Source organism: Coregonus lavaretus, assembly GCF_964263955.1.
Source record: "Coregonus lavaretus genome assembly, chromosome: 2".
In the NCBI taxonomy this organism is placed as follows: Eukaryota; Metazoa; Chordata; class Actinopteri; order Salmoniformes; family Salmonidae; genus Coregonus; species Coregonus lavaretus.
This window is the reverse complement of record NC_139989.1, coordinates 11077928-11103517: the sequence shown is the minus strand read 5'-3', so window position 1 is coordinate 11103517 and position 25590 is coordinate 11077928. Positions and strand designations below refer to the sequence as shown.

At 47.6% G+C, this 25590-nt stretch overlaps 1 protein-coding gene across 1 annotated transcript in view; it reads right to left on the bottom strand.

Moving 5' to 3' along the window:
• LOC311148637 (reversion-inducing cysteine-rich protein with Kazal motifs-like) overlaps positions 1 to 25590 on the bottom strand; it is an 86936-nt gene that overhangs the window by 46375 nt on the left and 14971 nt on the right. Inside the window, exons 2-7 of the mRNA XM_084185625.1 lie at positions 9520 to 9578; positions 5127 to 5201; positions 3743 to 3779; positions 1901 to 1986; positions 1774 to 1821; positions 449 to 482 (exon numbers count right to left, since the gene is read on the bottom strand). Of these exons, the coding sequence (XP_084041751.1) occupies positions 449 to 482; positions 1774 to 1821; positions 1901 to 1986; positions 3743 to 3779; positions 5127 to 5201; positions 9520 to 9578 (339 nt within the window). The remainder of the gene's footprint in view (positions 1 to 448; positions 483 to 1773; positions 1822 to 1900; positions 1987 to 3742; positions 3780 to 5126; positions 5202 to 9519; positions 9579 to 25590) is intronic.

Sequence of the window (25590 nt, the reverse complement as noted above, 5' to 3'; positions counted from 1 at the left end):
AGAGTAGACTTCCAGGATTTCCTAGAGAATAGTCTGATTAAATATGCATGGTGAACATTGGGGGTTATCTGCAGTTGCTAGACTTCTGGGAAGTCCAAGACCTCACATCCTCATAATCGCCCAAAGGCATGTCTGTCACGTCTGTGGTGGGCTTGTCTGCAGGCAGTTTCACACCACCGCATTGCAGCTTCGAATACAAATAAGGGTTTCATCAGCTGGCTGACTCCGTGACAGATGAAATCATTTCTGCGGACCAAAGGTCAAGACCTTGCCTTTCAGGCACGTAAACACGGCTCGTCAAGCAGAGTGGCGACTCTTTTCCTCCTCAAAGAGGTCAAAGGGCCCCGAGCTGACTCCATGTTTAATTCTCAGTGCATCACACTGGAAAGTCACGCTCTGATTGGTGGACTTGGGCTAGCAGCTTGTCATGGAGATTTGGGAAACTTACTCTCATTTTTGATGATACAGCTGTAGAGTGGTTTCTGGAAATGAGAAGAAAAATATTTTGGTGATCAAAAGTATAATTGAAAAAACATTATTGTGTCAGCTCTATTCATTACATTTCACTCAGCAATATTCTGGACCTTTCCCTAAATGAAAACACCAACCGTTCTCTCTCTCGCTCTCTCAATTTAAATTTAAGGGGCTTTATTGGCATGGGAAACATATGTTTACATTGCCAAAGCAAGTGAAATAGATAATAAACAATCTCGCTCTCTCGCTCTCGCTCTCTCTCTCTCCCCCCTCTTTCTCGCTCTCACTCTCTCTCTCTCTCGCTCTCTCTCTCTCTCTCTCTCTCTCTCTCTCTCTCTCTCTCATCAAATGGGTATCCAGGGTAATGATTGGGGACATTGCCCTGTGTAGGGTGCCGTCTTTTGGATCTGACTCTCTGTAGTCACTAAAGATCCCATGGCACATCGTCAGAGTAGAGGTGTTAAGCCCGGTGTCCTGGCTAAATTCCAGATCTGGCCCTCATACCATTATGGCCACCTAATCATCCCCAGCTTCCAATTGGCTCATTCATCGCTCCTCCTCTTCCCTGTAACTATTCCTCAGGTCGTTGCTGTAAATAAGAATGTGTTTACAGTCAACTTACCTGGTAAAATAAGGGTTAAAAAATCATTTACTAAAATACATAAAAACTGTCCTGTCCTAAGTACTGTTAAAACTCCATCTGAAAACTAACTGGCTTCTTTCCATCAACGTTATAGAGGAACATAAAGGCCAGTGCTGCTGCGTGCTTTGGCTCCCCTCTCAAGGATTCATGAAAGGGCAAGATGAAAGGGGCCAGTGCCTAATTAAAGCTGGTGGGGGGAGTTTGGTTGTGGTTGTGGTCCAAACCAAACATTAAGCCCGCCGCTTTGTTTGTTTGTTTGTTTGGAATGAGGAGGTGAGCCAGATGAAAGGAGACCTCTGCTAGCACATCGCTAGCCTACGCTATACTAAGCTAATAGCTAAGCTAAGTCTTCTTAGCAGGACTGGATGAGCTTACTCCTCTCTTCCTTTGACGAGAGCGGCTCCAATCAGAGCTAAGATAATTACCTCCCTCTAGAGTGCTACAACGACAGGAAATTACCTCATAAAGAGGGGTGGGGATGAGCACGATACTGAGATGGACCGTTAAGACTTAACACTGCCTTTATCTTGTAAAGTCCAGGGGAAAGGCCAGGGAAAAGCAGCAGAGAATACATACAGTCTCTCAGAGTCAACAGCATTTGCTCAATTTAAACAAAGCACATTATTTTACACAATACATGACCTTGTGTTACTTACCTCTGTGTCTTTTTTGCATACTTTTGTGATGTCGTTCTTGGATGATGCCTATAGGGTCAGAGAATGAGGAATTAGGTGAGACCATATGGATGAGGTCATAACTGGCCAAACTAACTTCCTCTCTCACCTGCTTGCACTCCCTGCGGCACTCGACCGAGATGGCCAGCTCACAGCAGCCAAGGCCCACCCAACCATCGGACTTCCTGGACGCTCCTGTAGACAAACCAAAATGGCCACCATTACCCACAAACCTTGCTGGGTGTAGCATTATCAGAATAAAAGCATGGGTTAACTTTATCCTCTAGTGGGGGTTTGCAAAATATGTATACTTTTTAATGGGCAACATATTAAAGCCAGACTCAGCCAGACCCAAATAAAATATATATTTTTTCCAGTTTTAATATATCTCAAAATGGATAGATGAAAGCTTATTTGGCCATTTGTGTCACTTCAAAGGGATTAAAATGAAGTTTTTATTAATTATAAGTACAGCAGTTTTGTTTACAAATTGCAGGTCAGATTTCTCCAGGTAATTATGATGCATATAGATTTTTTTTATCACGTACATTCTATCTGTTCCTCTGATCCATCCATGACTACAGCAACACATCAACAATACATACAAATTGGCCTATCTACTGTGTATCTCTCTCATTATGAATGAGAGTTAAATGATACAGAATAAAAGTGTAATTTAGCTGACAAATGCGTGTCGTAAAGGTAATATTGGCTCCTGGCTGTCAGTCCGTCTGTGCAGCTGTCTGTCTGTGCAACAGCTGATGATGTGCAGGAGCGCAGATTTGAAAACACCGGCGGGTCTGTCGTTACAAAGTTTATTTGATGTTTCTAGAATGAGCTTCTGAATGAAACTGGAATTGTGGGCAATTTTCATTCAGCAATAGATTGGGAATATTTTCCTAGTTTACCACTTGCTAGTTGGACCATATTTTAGACTCCTCAGCATGACCAGTGCTAGCATGATGGACACTGTGGACAGTGCCAATAAAAATCACAAAAGCCAGCTCTGTCTGCTGGTAAGTGAAGCTAATTAGCAAGCTAGCTAATTTAGCTGGCTAACAAATAGATATTTTCACACACGCATTGCTTGCAATGTGCATAGCCTACTGGTGTGTGATTAGCCTACAGCCAAATAAACGTTCATGCACTTACTCGCAAACTTTGCTGGAGTTGCTAGCTGGCTGGTTGTTTTCCTCTTGGATGATCTCTTTTATAACAACCCTATAGTTTCTGAGGGTGTTTGCACTGCAAAAGCAAGAGATCAAGCAGATAATGGCGCTATATAGCCTACCGTTGCAGCGCAGTATATTGTTGTCTATGTTCATTAGAATAACATTATACTGCTGTAACGTTCATAGCTGACTCATTTTTATAATACAGTAGAGTAACCTACATGCAAGTTGTAGGCTACAAGCAAATGAGAACACCAGCTGTCTGATACTGATCAAAGGGCAGCTGGCCCAGCGGCCGCTTGAGAAATCTTAGGTAGAGCATGTTATGACATCTTGCCTGGGTTTGTTAACAAACAAGTAAAACTGTCGCCCCGACAGTTTGATATTTCATAAACACAAATTACGTAAATGAGACTTACTGAGTCTGGCTTTAAACTGTGGACTTAAATGGACTTTTAGTGTCGGCTCAATGGGTATACAGTGTTGAGCTAAGCAATGCTGTGTGTGTGTGTGTGTGTGTGTGTGTGTGTGTGTGTGTGTGTGTATGTGTGTGTGTGTGTGTGTGTGTGTGTGTGTGTGTGTGTGTGTGTGTGTGTGTGTGTGTGTGTGTGTGTGTGTGTGTGTGTGTGTGTGTGTGTGTGTGTGTGCGTGCGCGTTTTTGTGTGTGTCTGTAGGTAAGGATCAACAATGTTTTTGCATCTGGGAGGCATTATGTTCTGACAGGTACATTTGTCTGTAACAGCAATGTATCCCTTTGAACCGCTGCCCGCAGATCTTACCAGGTAGTGTGGAGTTGATGCAAATCCAAAGCTCATTCTGTGAAACAGAGAGAAAGGTCATAGCATTATAAACAGAGGACCAATGCCAAAACAAGCAAGAGAACCAGAGAAGAAAATGCCATGAAAATGCCCAGTTCATAACAGAACGACAGGTTGTTTTGACATACCGTCGTTTCTCTGGAGTTGGGACAAATTACAAAGGAAGGAGCTTTGTGTTGAACATAAGTGAGCATGAATGAACCACATGGAAGACCTCTGTCGGGGGTTTGTAAAAGTAAGGATGTCTGTGCATTTCTAGAAATCCTGTCCCCAAATATTTTTCAGCGCTACAAAAAATGGCCTCAGAGAACTCTTGGCTCTTTGCGTGAAACAACAGGCTATTGAATTTCATAGAGAACATTGCATTTTTTATATTACTGCAGTCTAATTAAAAAATATATTCATGCAGCAGAAAAAACAACAGAGACGTATAAAATCATAAGAGCTTTGTGGTAACATTCTGTGGGATAAATAACACACAGTAATAAACACAAACATCCCAGGCTCCTCCCGATAGAGAATATGATGCATGGAGAAGGAGTAGTGAGTGGCTCAGAGAGCACTCTCTCTCTCTAGCCCTAAACAAGATGATCAACTTTAAAAACTGGACATTGTCTGAGGTTCAGCTCTGTACGTCAGTGTAAACACTCACTCATGTCAGTTGGCTCGTGAAGAGAGGAGCCGCTTGTCAGGAGGCATCACTATAATTTGCGAGGCCGACGGAGAGAAGCAATATCTTTACATTAAGTATAAACATGATTTGTAATGGGGGAACCCAAGAATATTTCGTAACATGAAGGTCAACAGGCGGTGGAAGGCACATTTTTGCAGCACTCCAAGTACAACTACTATTATACCTCACAGAGCCAAGAAACATTCCCTTAGAAACAATCCCTTAGAACCGCTTTGAGATGTTTTGTGGGTTCTTAGAGTAAAAGGAACCTTGGAACTTCAGTGCTAATATGCTGGTGAAATCGTTTCCAAAATCCAAAAATCTGATCAATTTTAACAAATTAGTGCAGGACATGTGTGCAAATAAAATAAAGTACTTAACTCTAGCTAATGACAGACTGGTTCCTAATTGGCTGTTTCGAGCAGATCAAAAACATTAGGGTTTGTAATTACGTTGGCGGGTGGGGAGCGTTAAGCCTGGTTTCAAGCTCCGCTTTTTGATACTTATTTTATACTTGTAGCCAAACCAGGTGCAATAGACTTGTGATTAATGCTTATAAGCTTTGCCATGGCCACGATACATTTCCTGTGTCGTAATGAAAGATTTCATAGCCGACTTTATTACAGACGCATTTGACCAAAGACTATTTGTAGATCAGAAATCGGCACTTACCATAGACTCAGGGCAGTAGCTTGGTAGTCGCTGTAGTAGGTGCTTCAAACGGGATTCACTTTTTATGGTGGCGAGCTGGAAACAGAAACCAGTGTGTTATAATGAATAAAAAACATGTTTTCACCAAGAACAATGTCCAAACATTTGCAATATAGATTGCTAAATAGTTGGGAAGAGATTTTCGATGTACCGATTCCATGTCACATGGTTTATGAACTGATACACAAAACAACGCCGGATTCAAAACTTAAGAGTTTTTCAATTTAAATTATTATACAAAATTCTTGCAACCAATAGAATGTTAATATATATATATATATATATATATATATATATATATATATACAACCATCCGAGCTCTGCAGATTTTGCTGCGAAGAGACAGAATTATTAGATCATTTGTTTTGGTACTGTCCATATGTAGCTTGTTTTTGGTCGCAGGTTCAGGAATGGCTGATGAATTGCAACATTTACCTGGAGCTAACTCTGCAAATCGCACTGCTGGGTGATTTAAAAAGTCATAGTCAATCGATCAATAATATAATAATACTATTAGCAAAAAATGGTCTCTTTAATTTACAATATGTAGAATCTATGAGAATAGAAAGGTTCAGAACTTTTGTGAAACATCACAGCACAGTTGAAAAATATATGGCAAATAGAAATCAAAACTGGATGGTGTTCAGAGATAGATGGGAGGGGTTGAGTGGAGCTGAAGGACGGGACTAAAAACAAATAAAAGATAACTATTGTAAAATATACTGTGTCCATAAAATGTATATAGTATGTATAAGCTGGAAGTAGAAGCCTAAGTGTTGTTGTCCATTAGTTTACTCCAATTAGGGGAGGGATGGTAGGGTTAGGGGAAAATAATAAAGGAAAAAATATATAATTTATATATATATATATTTACAACAAAATAATACGTGGGATTGGAAATGATGCAGACAATTACATTGATGGAAGTCACAATCTATCTGCAATATTAAAGCTGACCTACCCCCCCCCCCAATTAAAAAATATATATATATATAAACATTTTATCTGAAACCTCTGTAATCTAGGTAAACAACTTTTGTATAATTAAATGCTCATTATCTATCTTGAGTAAAATGCATGCTCATGTAACAACAGTATAGTAACAACAACAGCCATTTGGTATGCTTACCCTTACTTTTCAATCTATTGACAAGACTAACATTTGCCTGAGAAAACTAGATATCATCCCCAAATGGCAGAAGAGTTCATCTTAACACTATTCACACTCATGCGTGGCTCTCTAGGTCGTGTGACCCTGCGACATAAAACAAACATGACAGGGCCAATGACAGCTGCCAACTGTGGCGTTATCAACACAGGGTGAGGAGCTGTTGGTTGACTCTCACACGGTCTGGGAGAATCCTGTGCCTGCCAACACTCTCTAGCTTAGTGCACAGTCATGAAATTAGCTTTGGAAGATTTATAGCCACTTAGTCAGAGCAATCTAAAAGACTAAACAAATGATGGGAGTTGGGAGTTGATATTGTTTCTGGTTGGTCTCCTTCACTCCTTCATTGTTTTACTTCGCAAAAAAAGACAACAGTTGGTTTCAGCGTGAGAGGTTATGCATTATATGTTGTAGAGAGTGCAGTAGTAGTAGAGTACAGTAAAGTATTTCTACACTAAAGCGGAGTTCAGCACCAAACTGTTGAACCGCATCTTCCCTTTGACTGGTCTGTGATACTGACATCTACATCACCAGGTGTCTGCTATTGTTTTATTCTAACCAGGGTGATAAAGTTGGCTTGTTCTGCTTTCTGTTCCTGCATTATCACCGTTTATCATCATTACTCAACATTCTACGCAGAACAACAAGTGCACATGGAATAAATCACCTGAAACTAATAACACAGTCTTTATTTGTGAGGTGAAATAAATCGAGGTATACGCTGGGGACTGACGGACGGTAATTTCATACAGTCGCAACATTCACAAGATCTGTACCTTCAAAAACAAAAGCAGCTGTCGAGCGGTGATTTCTTGGCCGTTAATCAAAGAAATCTCCAGAACACTACAAAGGCGTGGTTCGCTTGGGCCATGGAAACGCACAACCTACACTCTTAGGAGAAGCCTTTTTGGTTCCAGGTAGAACTCTTTTACATTTTACATTTACATTTACGTCATTTAGCAGACGCTCTTATCCAGAGCGACTTATAGTTAGTGAATACATATTTTTTTATACTGGCCCCCCGTGGGAATCGAACCCACAACCCTGGCGTTGAAAACGCCATGCTCTATCAACTGAGCTACATCCTGCCGGCCATTCCCTCCCCTACCCTTGACGACGCTGGGCCAATTGTGCGCCGCCATGAGTCTCCCGGTCGCGGCCGGCTGCGACAGAGCCTGGATTCGAACCAGGATCTCTAGACCACTGCGCCACTCAGGAGTTTGGGTTCCATATAGAACCCTCTGTGGAAAGGGCTCTAGATAGCACCTTTCTAAGAGTGTACCCAGGCCATTTACACTGAACAAAAATATAAGCGCAACATGTAAAGTGTTGGTTCCATGTTTCATGAGCTGAAATAAAATATCCTAGAAATATCCATATGCACAAAAAGCGTATTTCTCTAAAATGTTGTGCACACATTTTTTTACATCCATGTTAGTGAGCATTTCTCCTTTGCCAAGATAATCCAGCCACCTGACAGGTGTGGCATATCAAGAAGCTGATTAAACAGCATGATCATTACACAGGTGCACCTTGTGCTGGGGACAATAAAAGGCCACTCTAAAATGTCCAGTTTTGTCACACAACACAATGCCACAGATGTCTCAAGTTTTGAGGGAGCGTGCAATTGGCATGGTGACTGCAGAAATGTCCACCAGAGCTGTTGCCAAATAATTGTATGTTAATTTCTCTACCAAAAGCCGTCTCCAACGTTGTTTTAGAGAATTTGGCAGTATGTCCAGCCGGCCTCACAACCGCAGACCAAGTGGCATCGTGCGGGCGAGCGGTATGCTGATGTCAGCATTGTGAACAGAGCACAGGAGGCTGCTGAGGGGATAATAATAATGGCTGGAATGGCGCAAATGGAATGGCATCAAACACATGGAAAAATGCATATCTGTATTCCCAGTCATGTGAAATCCATAGATTAGGGCCTAATGCATTTATTTCAATTGACTGATTTCCTTATATGAACTGTAACTCAGTAAAATCTTTTAAATTGTTGCATTTATATTTATATTATATTTTTGTTCAGTATATAAAACTTCTCTCTCTTCCTCTCTCCAACTTTGAAAGATAATTAAATGTGGGATGCCAGATAGAAACATCCAAAGACTAATGACCTTGTCCTTTCAGAGACTGAAGGCCTCCCCTCATCAAAGAGGTAGTCATCCATTAAGAAGAAATGGAACGGTGTTTACACGGAGCCCTGTGGCACACCCCTGAAAAAAACATTTTCTCTGCAGAAACATAGCAGCTTGCAAGGACGCGAACAAGACGGACATTATATCTCTGCCCTCTCCCCCCATCTTTCTCTCTCTGTCCCTCATTCTCTTACTTTCTCTCCCCTCTCTATCATTTGTATCCCCCCCCCCCCCCCCCAGTGGCAGGTGCAGTGCTGGGGACAGGGCGACCTTGCTGAGTGTGGTTCAACACTACAGCATCAATGAGTCTCTCTCTCTGTAAAGGGGAGGGGGAGAGTGGTGCTGGTGGTACACCACCAATAATAGCCCACTGAAATGGGCTAGGGGTCTGCCCTTTTTGATTCCATAAAAAAGAAAAAGCCTTTCAGATGTCTCTTTCATGTCTTAGTGAGACACAGAAGGCAAGGATCCATGAAATTGTGCTCTGCCTTGGCAGATTCCTTCACTACAATAAATAAGATGCAGAGATACACATGTAGGATCTTAATTTGAGCCAGTTTGCTACAGCAGGAAAATAATCCTGCAGCAACAGGAAATTTGAATTATTATGTGGATTATAATTAATGGACATTTCTGTAGGGATTGATACATTTTTCGTTAGGACAAGTCTGAAATTTCAAAATGGAAATGCAAACTTTAGAAAAGTTTGCATTTCCTACCGTGCAGGAACATTCTCAGCAACAAAAGAGTGATCAAATTAAGATCTTACATCTGAAGAGCGAGAGAGAGAAAGAGCGAGAGAGATAGAGGGCATAAGAGGAACAAAAGAAGATTGACCCCTCACCTGCTCCTAACTCAAATGGGAGACAGGCAGAATTGTTATTCTAGCGCTCATCGCTACACTTCAAAGGAGAGAAATAGTCGTTATTTATGAGCTACAAATATAACTGAGACCATTGTTCTGGGGCTAAAGTTCTCTCACTCTTGTGCTCTACTTTAAACTGTGTGTGTGTGTGTGTGTTCAGTCTGTGGCCTCCCTTACCTGATCGCATGCTTCCCTACATGGTGTGAGCTCTGCAGCATGGTGGCAGCAGGAGGAATCTGTGGAGGAGAAACAGACAGACACAGAGGAGTTAGTCTTTGCGGAGTTAGTCTTTGCTTTGATACAGTAGCACTCACTCACTCCCCCACCTTGTTTCGTCTTAAGCCCTGGCAAACCCGGAGAGACTTTCCAGGCTGGTGGCACCTTGAAATCCATCCATGAATATAACGGATTCACAGTGGCTTAAAAACACAGCTCTGCTTTGGGGCTGGAGTGATAGATTGATAATGGTATTACAGCTGAGCTTATGTAATTGTCTCAATACACCTATTTCATCCTTTGTGTGTCTGGTCAACAATGTCTGCAGACTAAACAGATCTGGATTAGGCTCTTATTTTTTTTACCCTTTCAGAGCAACAAGAGTGTCTTCTTGAGAAAGCTTTGGTCTCTGCTTAACCAAGACCTTCTGCCCCAATGTAACCAACGCAAACACATCAATAGCCTAACAATGAAGCATGAAACAATGAAATTTACCGCATAATTTTTGTCAGGACATCTTAAGATACTCAAGACTGGAAACATACACAATATTCAGTTCCATACAAAAAACTAAGTTTATATGATAGGTCAATGAAAGCTTTCTTCTGGTAAATGGAAAAAAAACTGTCAAAAGAGACATTTGAGGTCTTAAATGAAAGTGAATAACCTCAATTCCATGACCTGAGGACATATAGCTGACAGAACATAAGGCTTAATGGAACCCAGAGAGAGAGAGAGAAGAGGGGGTGGAGAGAGAGAGAGAAGGTGGAGAGAGAGAGAGAAGAGGGGGTGGAGAGAGAGAGAGAAGAGGGGGTGGAGAGAGAGAGAAGAGGGGGTGGAGAGAGAGAGAGAGAGAGAGAGAGAGAGAGAGAGAGAGAGAGAGAGAGAGAGAGAGCGAGAGAGAGAGAGAGAGAGAGAGAAGAGGGGGTGGAGAGAGAGAGAGAGAAGAGGGGGTGGATAGAGAGAAGAGGGGGTGGAGAGAGAGAAGAGGGGGTGGAGAGAGAGAGAGAGAAGAGGGGGTGGAGAGAGAAGAGGGGGTGGAGAGAGAGAGAAGAGGGGGTGGAGAGAGAGAAGAGGGGGTGGAGAGAAAGAGAGAAGAGGGGTGGAGAGAGAGAGAGAAGAGGGGGTGGAGAGAGAGAGAAGAGGGGATGGAGAGAGAGAGAGAGAAGAGGGGGTGGAGAGAGAGAGAAGAGGGGGTGGAGAGAGAGAAGAGGGGGTGGAGAGAGAGAGAGAGAAGAGGGGTGGAGAGAGAAGAGGGGGTGGAGAGAGAGAGAAGAGGGGTGGAGAGAGAGAAGAGGGGGTGGAGAGAAAGAGAGAAGAGGGGTGGAGAGAGAGAGAGAAGAGGGGGTGGAGAGAGAGAGAAGAGGGGGTGGAGAGAGAGAAAAGAGGGGGTGAAGAGAGAGAGAAGAGGGGGTGGAGAGAGAGAGAGAAGAGGGGGTGGAGACAGAGAGAAGAGGGGATGAGAGAGCGAGAAGAGGGGGTGGAGAGAGAGAGAAGAGGGGGTGGAGAGAGAGAAGAGGGGGTGGAGAGAGAGAGAAGAGGGGGTGAATAGAGCGTGAAGAGGGGGTGAAGAGAGCGAGAAGAGGGGGTGTAGAGAGAGAGAAGAGGGGGTGTAGAGAGAGAGAAGAGGGGGTGGAGACAGAGGGAAGAGGGGGTGAAGAGAGAGAAGAGGGGGTGGAGAGAGAGAGAAGAGGGGGTGGAGAGAGAGAGAAGACTGGATGGAGGAAAGTCACACACATGCTCAAACCAGACTTCTAGCCTTACAAACACTAAACACAACAAGGGAAAAAAGGGTTTTACAAAAACATATTATAATCTGTTTATGCTCCTTGAGAAAATGTCATAATTATCAGAATTCTCTCTCTCCAACTTTTTTTCTTTCATCTCGGCCCAGACGTGATCTTCCTCTCCTCCTCTCTTCCTCCTCTTCCATTTATGTCTGATCCAAGCTCAATCCTTTCATCAACTTTTTGTCTTCTTAATGTCGATCTCGTATCGGGCGACACGCTAAAGGAGGAACAACAAACACAGCGGTTTGTCTGTGGAGATGAAAGTGTTTCAGGGTCTAAGTGCTGCATCGTTGACCGTCTGTGATGTATCCGAGTGGGTCTGGTCTGGGTAGGGTCCTGGTCTGGGTCTGGTCTGATGGAAACCAGAACCATCCTAGTTGTCTTTGTAATGAGACACAGATTTCTCTGGCTTGACCCCCAGCAGTAGCCTTTAAAGTGTGTGTGTGCGTGCGCGCGCGTGTGTGTGTGCTGGTGTGCGCGTGTGTGTGTGAGAAAGAGAGAGTTTATGTGTGTGTCTATGTGCATCAGTGTGTGACATCCCTTAGTGTTCTCTCTGCGCACCCGTCACGTTGTTGTTGTTCTGAGGTGAGAGAGCATTCCTGTCTGACAGGCCACGCTAAACAAAAGCTGTTGTCATGTTGTTGCGATGGTTTCCATTGGCTTGTAATGACACTATATTCATTAGGAGGCTATAAAGGCCTGGGAGTAAACACACCAAAGAGGAAGACATGGGTCATACGAGGGGAGCTTGGCTAACAGCTTAGCGGCAAACCACACCAGTGACACCACAAACAAACCTTGCCCCGGCCTGAATCATGTTGGTTAACTATGTAGCTGACACTGACTCACCATGCCGTCTCTTAACAGAAAATAAATGTCAACAGGTCATATGAACTATATATAGAACTGCAGAGCGTGAGTGAGTGCAATAAAGTGGATTGGCGATTCAGTGGTCTTGGACAGAGATGGTCTGTCATTAGAGGTAGGCAGGGACTTGGTCTTCTCTCTAGCCACTCACGACCATAAGGCCCCTTTTAGTGAGTCAGAGAGCTAGGCGTCTCTGGGTGCTGACTCACTTTCTCTTTCTCTGACTCTCTATCTCCCTCTCTCTCAACCTCTCTCTGTCTCTCCCTCCTTTTCTTTAAACCCAGTAACATGTGCTAGCACTTTGAGCTAGCCCTGCTACTGTGTCCCTGTTTTCAGAGGAATAGTAATAATGCCACCCACAAGCCACATCAAAGGAATTCCCCTCTTCAAGTCCCCCCAACCTCTCTCTCTCAGTACACACTCCCACCCCAACCCTTTTAATGCCCCCCTCCCACGCTAACTCAACCCACCAGCCCCCCTACGGACCAGCCCCTCGGGACTCCTCACACACAACCCCCCCCCCACCTCTCGCCTTGTTCCCCAAACTACTTCACACAGCAAAGTTGTTTGCAGCGAAGGGAAGGAACATGTTGTCCCGGCTCTCCTCTCTTGCGTGAGTTACATGAAAAGGCAGCATTTGATGTTTAGATATTTAAATATTTAAATAGAGAGAGACAGAGACAGAGACAGAGACAGAGAGAGAGAGAGAGAGAGAGAGAGAGAGAGAGAGAGAGAGAGAGAGAGAGAGAGAGAGAGAGAGAGAGAGAGAGAGAGAGAGAGAGAGAGAGAGAGAGAGAGAGAGAGAGAGAGAGAGAGAGAGAAAGAAAGAAAGAAAGAAAGAAAGAAAGAAAGAAAGAAAGAAAGAAAGAAAGAAAGAAAGAAAGAAAGAAAGAAAGATACAGAGAGAGCGATACAGAGAGAGAGATACAGGCAGAGAAAGGGAACTCTGGCAGGAATTAAGGCAAAAAACTTAAAAGGGTCGGCACTTGACAGCCCCGGCAAAGCTGATCAAACGGGAATGAGAACCAGACAGAGGGAGGGAGGGATGGAGGGAGTAGGGACAGTTTACAATATGGGGCTGTGGAACCCTGTGGCCCCGTGGCTTCCACATAGATGGAGCCGCCACAACAGCCTCTGGATTCATTCATGCCCCGACCGACGTGGTGTCGTGGTGAGGAAGAGCAGGCCTCGGCTCCCTGGCTCCCTGTGTCTGTGACTCTCTGTCTTCCCCAGTCCAGTAGAGGAGAGCAGAGGAGAGGAAAGAGAGGGAGAGACAGTGGAGGAGTACAGTATCCCCACGGTGGTGACTGTTCCGTTACTCTCTTCCTGTCTCAACTGACACATAGCCAGAGACATGACTCTCCACCATAGACAAGAGGACATGGGGGTGGGGGTGTCGTTAACCCTTTACACTCCTACCCGAATACGGGTTGAGAATTGCAGATTTGGGCACTGATAAGCGCCTAAATTGGAACGCAGTGGCTGTACAGTAACATGCTATACATGACGTCAGAGCTCAGGCTCTGCACTTCACAGCGCTGTATGGGTTTTGACTGACAACTGTTCTGAACTTGAGAACCGCACACGACAAGAAGTTGCCCCCGTCCGCTTTGATGTCATACAAGCAAGCCAAACACCCGAGAGTCCAAATGTGCACTTCACATTTCCATATCATAAAACTCATGTCATATACAGTGTCAACATTTATGATCACAATGTTTGATGTACAGTTACAAGATTACATGGCGTCATACCCTTCTATGGGTTTTTCTGAACAGAATGAGCCTATGTTTGTCTATTGTGAAGAATATTTGCCGCGGAACACGCACCTGAATGCACGCATGACTTTCTATGTGCACCAAAATTACAATCTGTTTCTCTGAATTGCCCTGTGAAAGCCTAATACTGTCAGATCGTATTTTATAACTTAGCTAGTCATGTTGGTAATAGACCAGTCTTTCAAATGATGCCTACCTGACCCATTTTGTAATTTATAATGGGCCGTTTTTGGATTGCGTAAACAATAACAGTAATTGTGTGATGGCGGGGATGCAGGGTTGTGTTCCAAACAAAACAACTACAAGTGTGCTTACTCTAGTTCCTCAACGGCACAGCTAGGAGAGCTCAAAAAAGTAACTTATAGATGAAGACTCTTCTTTGAGTCATAAAAGTGCATTGAAATGACTTAGGAACTGTGCACACTTTGGAGAGGTGTGGGGTGTCAGTATGGTACCGATGTGGATGTGATGAGGAGTCAGGCGCAGGACACAGAGGTTTAGTCCAACAAACTTTACTATTAGTAAAGTGTACAATAATCCATACACGACCTCGAAAATACAGAGGCGAGAAACAGTACGCAACATGCGTAAAACAAATACCATGAAGAGCGCAAAACACGCAGCTCAAAAGACACGCGGACAACAACACACAATATAACTAACACAAAACAGGGAACTTATAGGACACGTAATTAGGACACAAACAGACACAGGTGTACCAGACAGACCAAAGCAATCAACACACGAAACATACAACGGTGGCAGCTAGTATTCCGGGGACGGCGAACGCCGAAGCCTGCCCGAACCAGGAGGAGGAGCAGCCTCGGCCGAAACCGTGACAGTACCCCACCCTTGACGCGCGGCTCCAGCCGTGCGCCGACCCCGGTCTCGGGGACGGCCAGGAGGACGCAGACCCGGGCGCGTGGGATGCCCACGGTGGAACTCTGTCAGGAGGGATGGGTCGAGGATGTCCCTCCTAGGCACCCAGCACCGTTCCTCCGGACCGTACCCCTCCCACTCCACGAGATACTGGAGACCACTCCTCCGGCGCCTCGAGTCCAATATAGTCCGGACCCTGTACGCCGGTGCCCCCTCGATGTCCAAAGGGGGTGGAGGGGTCTCTCCTATCTCCTCCTCTTGGAGTGGACCAGCTACCACCGGCCTGAGAAGAGACACATGGAACGAGGGGTTAATATTTTTGTACTCAATAGGCAGTTGTAATCTGTAACACACCTCGTTCAATCTTCTCAGGACTTTGAAGGGCCCCACAAACCGCCGACCCAGCTTCCGGCAGGGCAGGCGGAGGGGCAGGTTTCGAGTCGAGAGCCAGACTCGATCTCCCGGTGCGTACACCGGCCCCTCACTGCGGTGGCGATCGGCGCTCGCCTTCTGTTGACGGATGGCACGCTGCAGATGGACATGGGCAGCGTCCCACGTCTCTTCCGAGCGCCGAATCCACTCGTCCACCGCAGGGGCCTCGGTCTGGCTCTCGTGCCACGGTGCCAGGACCGGCTGATACCCTAAAATACACTGGAAAGGTGTTAATCCGGTGGAGGAGTGGCGGAGAGAGTTCTGGGCCATCTCTGCCCAGGGGATATACCTCGACCTCTCCTCCGGCCGGTCCCGGCAATAGGACCTCAAAAACCTACCCACATCCTGGTTCACACGTTCAACCTGCCCATTGCTCTCTGGGTGGTACCCCGAGGTAAGGCTAACCGAGACCCCCAGGCGTTCCATGAAAGCCCCCCAGACTCTGGAGGTGAACTGGGGACCTCGGTCGGACACAATATCCTCGGGGACCCCATAGTGCCGGAACACGTGGGTAAAGAGGGCCTCGGCGGTCTGTAGGGCAGTAGGGAGACCTGGCAGTGGGAGGAGACGACAGGCCTTAGAAAACCGATCCACAACGACCAAAATGGTGGTATTACCCTGGGAAGGGGGTAGATCGGTCACAAAATCTACCGAGAGGTGGGACCATGGTCGTTGTGGAACGGGCAGAGGATGTAACTTACCCCTGGGCAAATGTCTAGGTGCCTTACACTGGGCACACACCGAGCAGGAGGAGACATAAACCCTCACATCCCTGGCTAACGTTGGCCACCAGTATTTCACGCTAAGGCAGTGCACCGTCCGACCAATACCAGGATGTCCAGAGGAGGGTGATGTATGAGCCCAAGAAATAAGCCGATCACGAACCTCGAGCGGAACGTACGTCCGCCCCACAGGACACTCGGGGGGAGTAGGGTCGGTACGCAGCGCCCGCTCGATTTCCGCATCGACCTCCCATACTACCGGAGCCACCAGACAAGACTCCGGCAGTATGGAAGTAGGCTCAATGGACCTCTCCTCCGTGTCATACTGCCGGGACAGTGCGTCTGCCTTACCGTTCTGGGACCCAGGGATGTATGTGATCTTAAAAACAAACCGGGTCAGGAACATGTTCCACCTAGCCTGACGAGGGTTCAATCTCCTAGCTGCCCGGATGTACTCCAGGTTACGGTGATCAGTCAGAATGAGAAAAGGGTGTTGAGCCCCCTCAAGCCAATGCCTCCACACCTTTAGGGCCTGGACTACAGCTAACAGCTCCCTGTCCCCAACGTCATAATTGCGCTCCGCCGAGCTGAGCTTCTTGGAGTAGAACGCACAGGGGCGGAGCTTAGGTGGCGTGCCGGACCGTTGTGACAGGACTGCCCCAATACCGGTCTCGGACGCGTCCACCTCTACTTGGAAAGGCAAAGAGGGATCCGGATGCGCCAGCACCGGGGCCGAGGCGAACAGGTTCTTCAGCTTGACAAATGCCCTGTCCGCCTCAGCTGACCACTGCAAGCGCACCGGACCCCCCTTTAGCAGGGACGTAATGGGAGCTGCAACCTGTCCAAAGCCCCGGATAAACCTCCGGTAGTAATTAGCAAAACCCAAGAACCGCTGCACCTCTTTTACGGTGGTTGGAGTTTGCCAATTACGCACAGCCGATACCCGATCTACCTCTATCTCCACGCCAGACGCGGACAACCGATAACCCAAAAAAGAGACGGACTCCTGGAAGAACAGGCATTTCTCTGCCTTGACATACAAGTCATGCTCCAACAGTCGTCTCAATATTCGGCGCACCTGGGCTACATGCTCGGCTCGTGTAGAAGAATACACTAGAATGTCGTCAATGTACACCTCTACACCCTGCCCATGCATGTCCCGGAAAATCTCATCAACAAAGGATTGGAAGACTGAAGGAGCATTCATTAACCTGTACGGCATGACGAGATACTCGTAATGACCCGAGGTGGTGCTAAATGCTGTTTTCCATTCATCCCCCTCCCTAATGCGCACCAAATTGTACGCGCTCCTGAGATCCAACTTTGTGAAGAACCGCGCTCCGCGTAATGACTCCGTCATCGTCGCAATCAGTGGAAGTGGGTAACTGTATTTTACTGTGATCTGATTGAGACTACGGTAATCAATACACGGGCGCAATCCCCCGTCCTTCTTCTTCACAAAGAAGAAACTCGAGGAGACCGGAGAAGTAGAGGGCCGTATGTATCCCTGTGCCAAGGACTCGGCTATGTAAGTCTCCATAGCCGCAGTTTCCTCTTGAGACAGGGGATACACATGACTCCTGGGAAAAGCTGCTCCGGTCTGGAGATTTATCGCACAGTCCCCCTGTCTATGAGGAGGTAGCCGTGCTGCCCTCGATTTGCTAAACGCTAGTGCTAAATCCTCATACTCGGGGGGAATGCGCAGTGCGGGCACTTGGTTCGGACTCTCTACCGAGGTCGCCCCTATGGAAACACCTAGACATCTCCCTACACACTAGGCAGACCACTCCATAAGAGCCCTCTGTTGCCACGCTATGGTAGGATCGTGGGTGCTTAACCAGGGAAGCCCCAACACCACTGGGTACGCAGGAGAGTCAATCAGATAGAACTGAATGATTTCCTCATGACCCCCCTGCGTAGTCATCGTCAGCGGTGCTGTGACATCCCTGATCAGACCCGACCCCAACGGCCGGCTGTCTAATGCGTGGACAGGGAATGGAACTTCTACCGGCCGAAGGGGAATTCCTAACCTAGCACAAAATGCCCGATCAATAAAGTTCCCAGCTGCGCCTGAATCTACTAGCGCCTTATGCTGGGAATGAGGTGCCACCTGTGGAAAACGCACAGGAATACTCATGTGACCAACAGAGAGCTCTGGGTAAGTGGGGCGCCTACTCACCTGAAATGACTCCCCAGTGCGTGACCTGTTGTCCCCTCTCTCAGAAGACCCTTCCCAGCACCTGGCCGCGGTGTGTCCTCCACGGCCACAGTTGGTGCAGGGGGTGGCCCTCCTCGGGTTCTCCCTCCTCCTCTCTCTAGCGCCAGCACCCCCGAGCTCCATAGGAATTGGCTCGGAGGTGCTGGAGGATGGAATGGACGACCCCCACTCGGGACGTCCGCGGGTGGCCAGCAGGGTGTCAAGCCGGATGGAGATGTCCACCAGCTGGTCGAAGCATAGGTTGGTGTCCCTGCAGGCCAGCTCACGACGAACGTCCTCTCGCAGGCTACACCGGTACTGGTCGATGAGGGCCCTCTCATTCCATCCCGCATCCGCAGCTAACGTCCGGAACTCCAGTGCGAACTCCTGTGCGCTCCTCTTCTCCTGTCGGAGGTAGAACAGACGCTCCCCCGCCGCCTTCCCTTCAGGTGGGTGATCGAAGACTGCCCGGAAGCGGCGGGAGAACTCAGCGTAGGTGATGGTAGCTGCGTCTATTCTCCTCCATTCGGCGTTGGCCCATTCCAACGCCTTACCGGATAGACAGGAGATGAGGGCGGAGACGCTCTCGTATCCCGAGGGCACTGGGTGTATAGTAGCCAGGTATAGTTCTATCTGCAGGAGGAACCCCTGACACCCGGCTGCAGAACCGTCATATGCCCTCGGGAGCGAGAGCCGAATACCACTGGGTTCCGGCGCTGAGAGAGGAGGATTGACCGGTGGCGATGGGATGGTGTATGTGGACGTGGGCACCTCTCCACTAGCCAACCGGTGCAGAGTGTTGGACACCTCGCCTAGAACGGCCTCCAGTTGCCGGATCATGGAGTCCTGCTGACTGAGCCGTTCTTCTAGTGACCAGGCTGTCGTCGCTGATCCTGCTGACTCCATAAGTGGTGTGTTGTTCTGTCAGTATGGTACCGATGTGGATGTGATGAGGAGTCAGGCGCAGGACACAGAGGTTTAGTCCAACAAACTTTACTATTAGTAAAGTGTACAATAATCCATACACGACCTCGAAAATACAGAGGCGAGAAACAGTACGCAACATGCGTAAAACAAATACCATGAAGAGCGCAAAACACGCAGCTCAAAAGACACGCGGACAACAACACACAATATAACTAACACAAAACAGGGAACTTATAGGACACGTAATTAGGACACAAACAGACACAGGTGTACCAGACAGACCAAAGCAATCAACACACGAAACATACAACGGTGGCAGCTAGTATTCCGGGGACGGCGAACGCCGAAGCCTGCCCGAACCAGGAGGAGGAGCAGCCTCGGCCGAAACCGTGACATGGGGCCACATGGAGACACCAGTTAGTCCTCTCACTCAAACCCTTGTCATTTTATTTGCCTTATGTTGTGCCTACCCCACATACTGTTATTATGTTACTGAATGTATCCAGCGTATTTTGAGATTTTGTTATCAACAAATTCAACGAAAAGTATAGTAAATGTAAAATGCCCATAAAATCAACAGTGTAATGTTTGGATTCAGTCTTGTGTCAGGTGAACTGTTGTGTCCTCATATTTGGTCTAATAATTTTCCCATAATCTCCTAATTGTTCCCTTTAAATTGCTACCATGCTTATACATATGCATTTCATATATCTTCTGTAAGAAACATTTCAATTTAGCCCTATCCATATAGGCCAATTCCCAGAAGTGTAAAGGGTTAACATGGCAAACCTTTCTGGACAGGGGAGAGTGGAGAGGATAGAAGGGAGGAGATTCCAGCCAGCTATTTAGGAGGAGAGAGGAGGGAGGGAGGGAGGCAGGCTGGGCTGGGCTGGACAGGGTTGGGCGTGTGTGGAACACGTCAGCCTCAGTCATCCTTCGTTAAAGTGAGTTAGCGTTAGCCGGCAACCGCTAGCAGCCCAGCAGGGGGAGAGAGCCGAGCCTCAGCCGACCCAACCCGAGTAGCCCTGCAGCAGCCTGCATTGTCGCGACCGCCAGTCTGCGTTCCCCTCTCTTAACGAGCTGCCATTTTAATGACACAATTGGCGCGGCCAGTGGACCATTCAGCCTCCAGCCCTCCTCCTCCACCTGTGTCCTTACGGCTGTTTGCCTGCCCCCCTTTTCACTCCTCGCCCCGTAGAGAGAGGCCAAACAAATGACTTGTTGCCAAGGGCAGGCAGTTGATAAAAGCCATGGCAACGGCACTAGTTGTGCACTGTTCGTGCATTATCTTTTTTTGTTGTTGACATTGTTATCTTTATGTTTCTACTGGGATGAATGGGCCAGCAGTGGACGGGGGCATGGTGCGATGAGGTTGTACAATGTATGGAGGTCGGAGGAGGAATGAATTGGCCAGTGAGGCACGTCGAGCCCCGCTGCGAGTCCTTTAATAGACAATGACAGGCTCTGGCTGTGCGGAGTGGGGGATAGCTCATCAGCAATACACAGAGCTGGGAGTCAGAGGCCCCAGGAGCTGCTAATGAGCATAGTAGGCCTAGAGACTGACAGACAGTACATAATGTACAGTAACAGGACAGGACAAGACCGAACAGTAGAGTAGAGCATGTTTTCCCAACACTTTCCAGTCACTGTATTGGTGTCAGAGTGTTTCCTCAGCCAGTTGGGTATTTATTATTATTATTATTATTATTATTATTATTATTATCCAGAGCGACTTACAGGAGCAATTAGGGTTAAGCGCCTTGCTCAAGGGCACATCGATAGATTTTTCACCTAGTCAGCTCGGGGATTAGAACCAGCGACCTTTCGGTTACTGGCACAACGCTCTTAACCACTAAGCTACCTCAATGTATGTATGTATGTAGTCAGCTCTGAGAGAATGAGTCTGGTCTGTCTGCACTGTATGGGGGAGAGGAGAGCACAGCATGAGGGAAGTCACAACACACACAGTTATCTTCAACTCCAGGAGATAAGGGATGAGTCGGTATGGGGCCTGGTGTGGTGGGTAATCCATCCATACTGTCAAGGGGACAGAGGGAACACACATGGTCCCTCATCGAAGGGTTACACAAACACAATGGAGGTGGTGACTGTTGAAAGGGCTTTTAAGGGGTAGTCATCTGGGGTGGGTGGGTGACAGGCACATCACTCTATGTTGTGGCAGGTTTAGGGGGGCTAGGGGGTCCCGTTTGCTGTAAAGGCCTGAGGAATGAGTGAACCCTTACACTGGAACTCAACAGGTCACTGGGACTGAGAAACATACTACTGGCCATGCAGGCAGTGTGTGTGTGTGTGTGTGTGTGTGTGTGTGTGTGTGTGTGTGTGTGTGTGTGTGTGTGTGTGTGTGTGTGTGTGTGAGAGAGAGAAATACAGTGAGAGAGCAAGTGTGTGCAGTATCTCCTACAACCCCATCTGTCAGTGTGCGCACGCACGTTCATGAGGGACACACACTTCACACCTCAAAAGCAGCCTCTTCTTCTCCCAGTGTGATGCCCCTTACTTCTCCTCATGACTCGAGAGCGGGAATCAATCACGTCAGACGCGCCGCTTTCATCGGCGGGACAGAGACATCTGCCAAGACATACCCATCCCATTTCCTGCCTCGCTACGCATATAAAAAGGGACATGTACCGTATGACTGGCCTGAAAGATCACAGCACTTAGCACTCATAGCAGATGCAGCCTGACATTCCAACTATACAATGCACAGACTGGCGGCTAATAACAAAGGCATGGAAGGAAAGAAGAGAGGACAGAGAGGGTAAGGAGGGAAACCACCATTACAATAGTTCAGTAAGTATCAGGTCCCACTGAGAAAGTTACAAACCGCTGAGTCATTTTTAACAGTATTGCACCACATTTGTCTGAAATGTCAAATATGTCAAATAAAACGCTGATAGACATGCAATGTGGGACGGCCATCTTTAAGTTATTATGACTGGCTACAGCTACATTAACTAACCTCGCCCAGGGCTGTAGCTAGAGTTCAGCAAACTATCTTCCAAAAGCTCCATGACAATAACAATCCAATTGACATTCTTGTCTTTAGGTGTCAACATCTGAAACGGTGTTTGCCAAACCCTGTGTTATATGTCTATGGTGCTCACCCAAGCCTCTGTAGTAACTGTGTGTGTGAGTTCAGTAGCTGTGTGGCCCTGTGTGGTTGGAGTAAATATCTCTGTCCACACCACAGATCGGTTTGATCCTGCAGTCTTGGCATCAGCCACAGACAGAGACAGGCCAGTGTTGTGTTGTGTCTGTCTTTATCTAGTGGGCTGGCCGAGGCCTTGGTTGGTTCAGCTGCTTCATTCAGCTGTTTTCTCTGCTTAGCTTACTGTATATCTGGTCCCGTATTCACAAAGCATTTCAGAGTAGGAGTGCTGATCAACGTCAGTTTTGCCTTTTAGATAACAATGAATGAGGCATCGGGGACCTGATCCTAGATCAGCACTTCAACTCTGAGATGCTGCGAATACAGGCTCTGAGATTTGACAAAGCAGCTTCAGGCTTTAACAGTTAGACATTTTACATTTTAGTCATTTAGCACACTTATCCAGAGCGACTTAAAGGAGCAATTAGGGTTAAGTGCCTTGCTCAAAGGCACATCGACAGATTTCTCACCTAGTCAGCTCAGGGATTCAAACCAGCGACCTTTTGGTTACTGGCACAATGCTCTTAATCGCTAGACTACCTGCTGTTAGAGAGTGTGTTTATGCGGGCCGGCCCGGGACGGCTGTATTTTCTGCTCGCTGCCGTCCTACGGTCCGACGAAAGCCGTTTCCCGTATTTCGCCACAAAACACACGGCGGGCTTCAAAGGAGAGAGAGGGGTTGTTTGTCATATTTATGCTATGACAAACAAAGCTGGAAATAGCAGCAGCGCTAGCCCTGGCTGAAGCGTATAGCCGCTGATGAAGTGTGGAATGTCAATGTGCGGGGCCCCAAAAAAACTGCTCCGCGTTTCCTGTCAGTCCGCTTCCTGTGCGGACGCTCTTGTGGAGGTTGCCTCGTCTTTCGCTCTGTGTCATTTCTCTCCAAACAACTCAAACAATATCAAACTTCTCAATTTCAGAGCCAAAAATGTCAATAATATAGCAAACAGACAAAAATGAACTTTCTAATCTCATATTCTATCCTATTATTGTCCTAGGATGTCCTCCTCTCACCATCGGGGCTATAAACACACACAAACACAATGGTGAATAGTCATGGATTCTTGTCTGATGTTTGGGCTGCTCCCGCATTCCTCTCTGGCAGCCTGAACCCTTTAGGCGAGAGTTTAATGCCTCTGGGTCAAAGGTGACTTCCTGTGCATTAATAAATTGTGATCTGACATAAGCAGGGAGGCATTAATGGATCAGTGTGTTGTGAAGAGATGGGGGAGAAACTAGAGGCACCAACGTTTCCTCACACCAAAATTATTTCTGTGTCCTGATTCACTAAAAATATATGTAGGCCTTTGTACTACAGATGTAGTCAAATATATTGGCACCCATGCACAAGTCACTATTTATTTTAAAATAAGTTGAAATTGAAAAAAACGTTGGTGTTAACACGTGTATTTGTTTGATTTACAAATGCTCAGTCCCCAAAAAATTATAATCTAAACTGAAATTTTGATTTTTCACTTCAAAGTCAAAACATGGCCTGGACTAAATTATTCAAAATTATAATTCATTAAGTTGGTGGCAAGTGATTCTCTGCAAGTGTAATTTATCCTACTTGTGGTAAGTTGCAGGTGCCACCAGGGTAAAAATCGCCATTAACCCGTTTTGAGAAGGGGAAACAGAACTCCATTGCACTCCATTGTAAAGTGCAAGGCTGCCAATATATTGGAACACATCTGTATATGAAATATTAGGAAGGTGTTCCTAATGTTTGATACACTCAGTATATGCATGCACTATATGAAAATATATGTATGCACTACATGAAAATATATGTCTGCACATATGAAAACATAATGTATGTAGCACTATATGAAAATATATGTATACTAAACAAAAATATAAACGTAACATGCCTGTCACGATCGTCGTAGGAGTGAGTAGACCAAGGCGCAGCGTGTGAAACAAACATTACTTTAATAGTAAAGTTTACCAAACAAAAACACGACTCGTGAAGTCCACGGTGAACAACACCGACACGGAACAAAAACCCACAACACCCAAGGGAAAACATACAGTTTAAATATGGCTCCCAATCAGAGACAACCCACAACAGCTGACACTCGTTGCCTCTGATTGGGAGCCACTCTGGCCAACATAGAATACACAACCTAGAACACCCAACATAGAAAATGAACACATAGAATGAACACACCCTGGCTCAACAAATAGAGTCCCAGAGCCAGGGTGTGACAGTACCCCCCCCTAAAGGCGCGGACTGCGACCGCGCCTCAATAAGAGCTAAACAGGGGAGGGCTGGGTGGGCATACCTCCTCGGCGGCGGTTCTGGCTCCGGCCTTGCCCACCACCCTCCAATCAACCCCCCATAGCGCCCCTGGTCCGGTCTAGCCCCGCTGGCCGGAGCCGGACTGACGACACGCACCCCTGGCTTGGTGCGTGGAGCAGGAACGGACCGGACCGGGCTGACGATGCGCCCCCCTGGCTTGGTGCGTGGAGTAGCACCTGGCCGAACCGGGCTGACGATACCCACCCCTGGCTTGGTGCGTGGATCCGGAACGGGCCTCACCGGACTGACGACTCGCACCCCTGGCTTGGTGCGTGGAGCCGGAACGGGCCTCACCGGACTGACGACTCGCTCCCCTGGCTTGGTGCGAGTAGCAGGAACGGGCTGGACCAGGCTGACGACTCGCACCCCTGGCTTGGTGCGAGTAGCAGGAACGGGCTGAACCAGGCTGACGACTCGCACCCCTGGCTTGGTGCGTGGAGCCGGAACGGGCCTCACCGGACTGACGACTCGCTCCCCTGGCTTGGTGCGAGTAGCAGGAACGGGCTGGACCAGGCTGACGACTCGCACCCCTGGCTTGGTGCGAGTAGCAGGAACGGGCTGAACCAGGCTGACGACTCGCACCCCTGGCTTGGTGCGAGTGGCAGGAACGGGCTGGACCAGGCTGACGACTCGCACCCCTGGCTTGGTGCGAGTGGCAGGAACGGGCTGGACCAGGCTGACGACGCACACCGTAGGCTTAGTGCGTGGAGCAGGGACAGGCCGGGCTGGGCTGTCGACGCACACCGTAGGCTTGGTGCGTGGAGCAGGGACAGGCCGGGCCGGGCTGGCGACGCACACCGTAGGCTTGGTGCGTGGAGCAGGGACAGGCCGGACTGGGCTGGCGACGCACACCGTAGGCTTGGTGCGTGGAGCAGGAACAGGCCGGGCCGGGCTGTCGACGCACACCGTAGGCTTGGTGCGTGGAGCAGGGACAGGCCGGACTGGGCTGGCGACGCACACCGTAGGCTT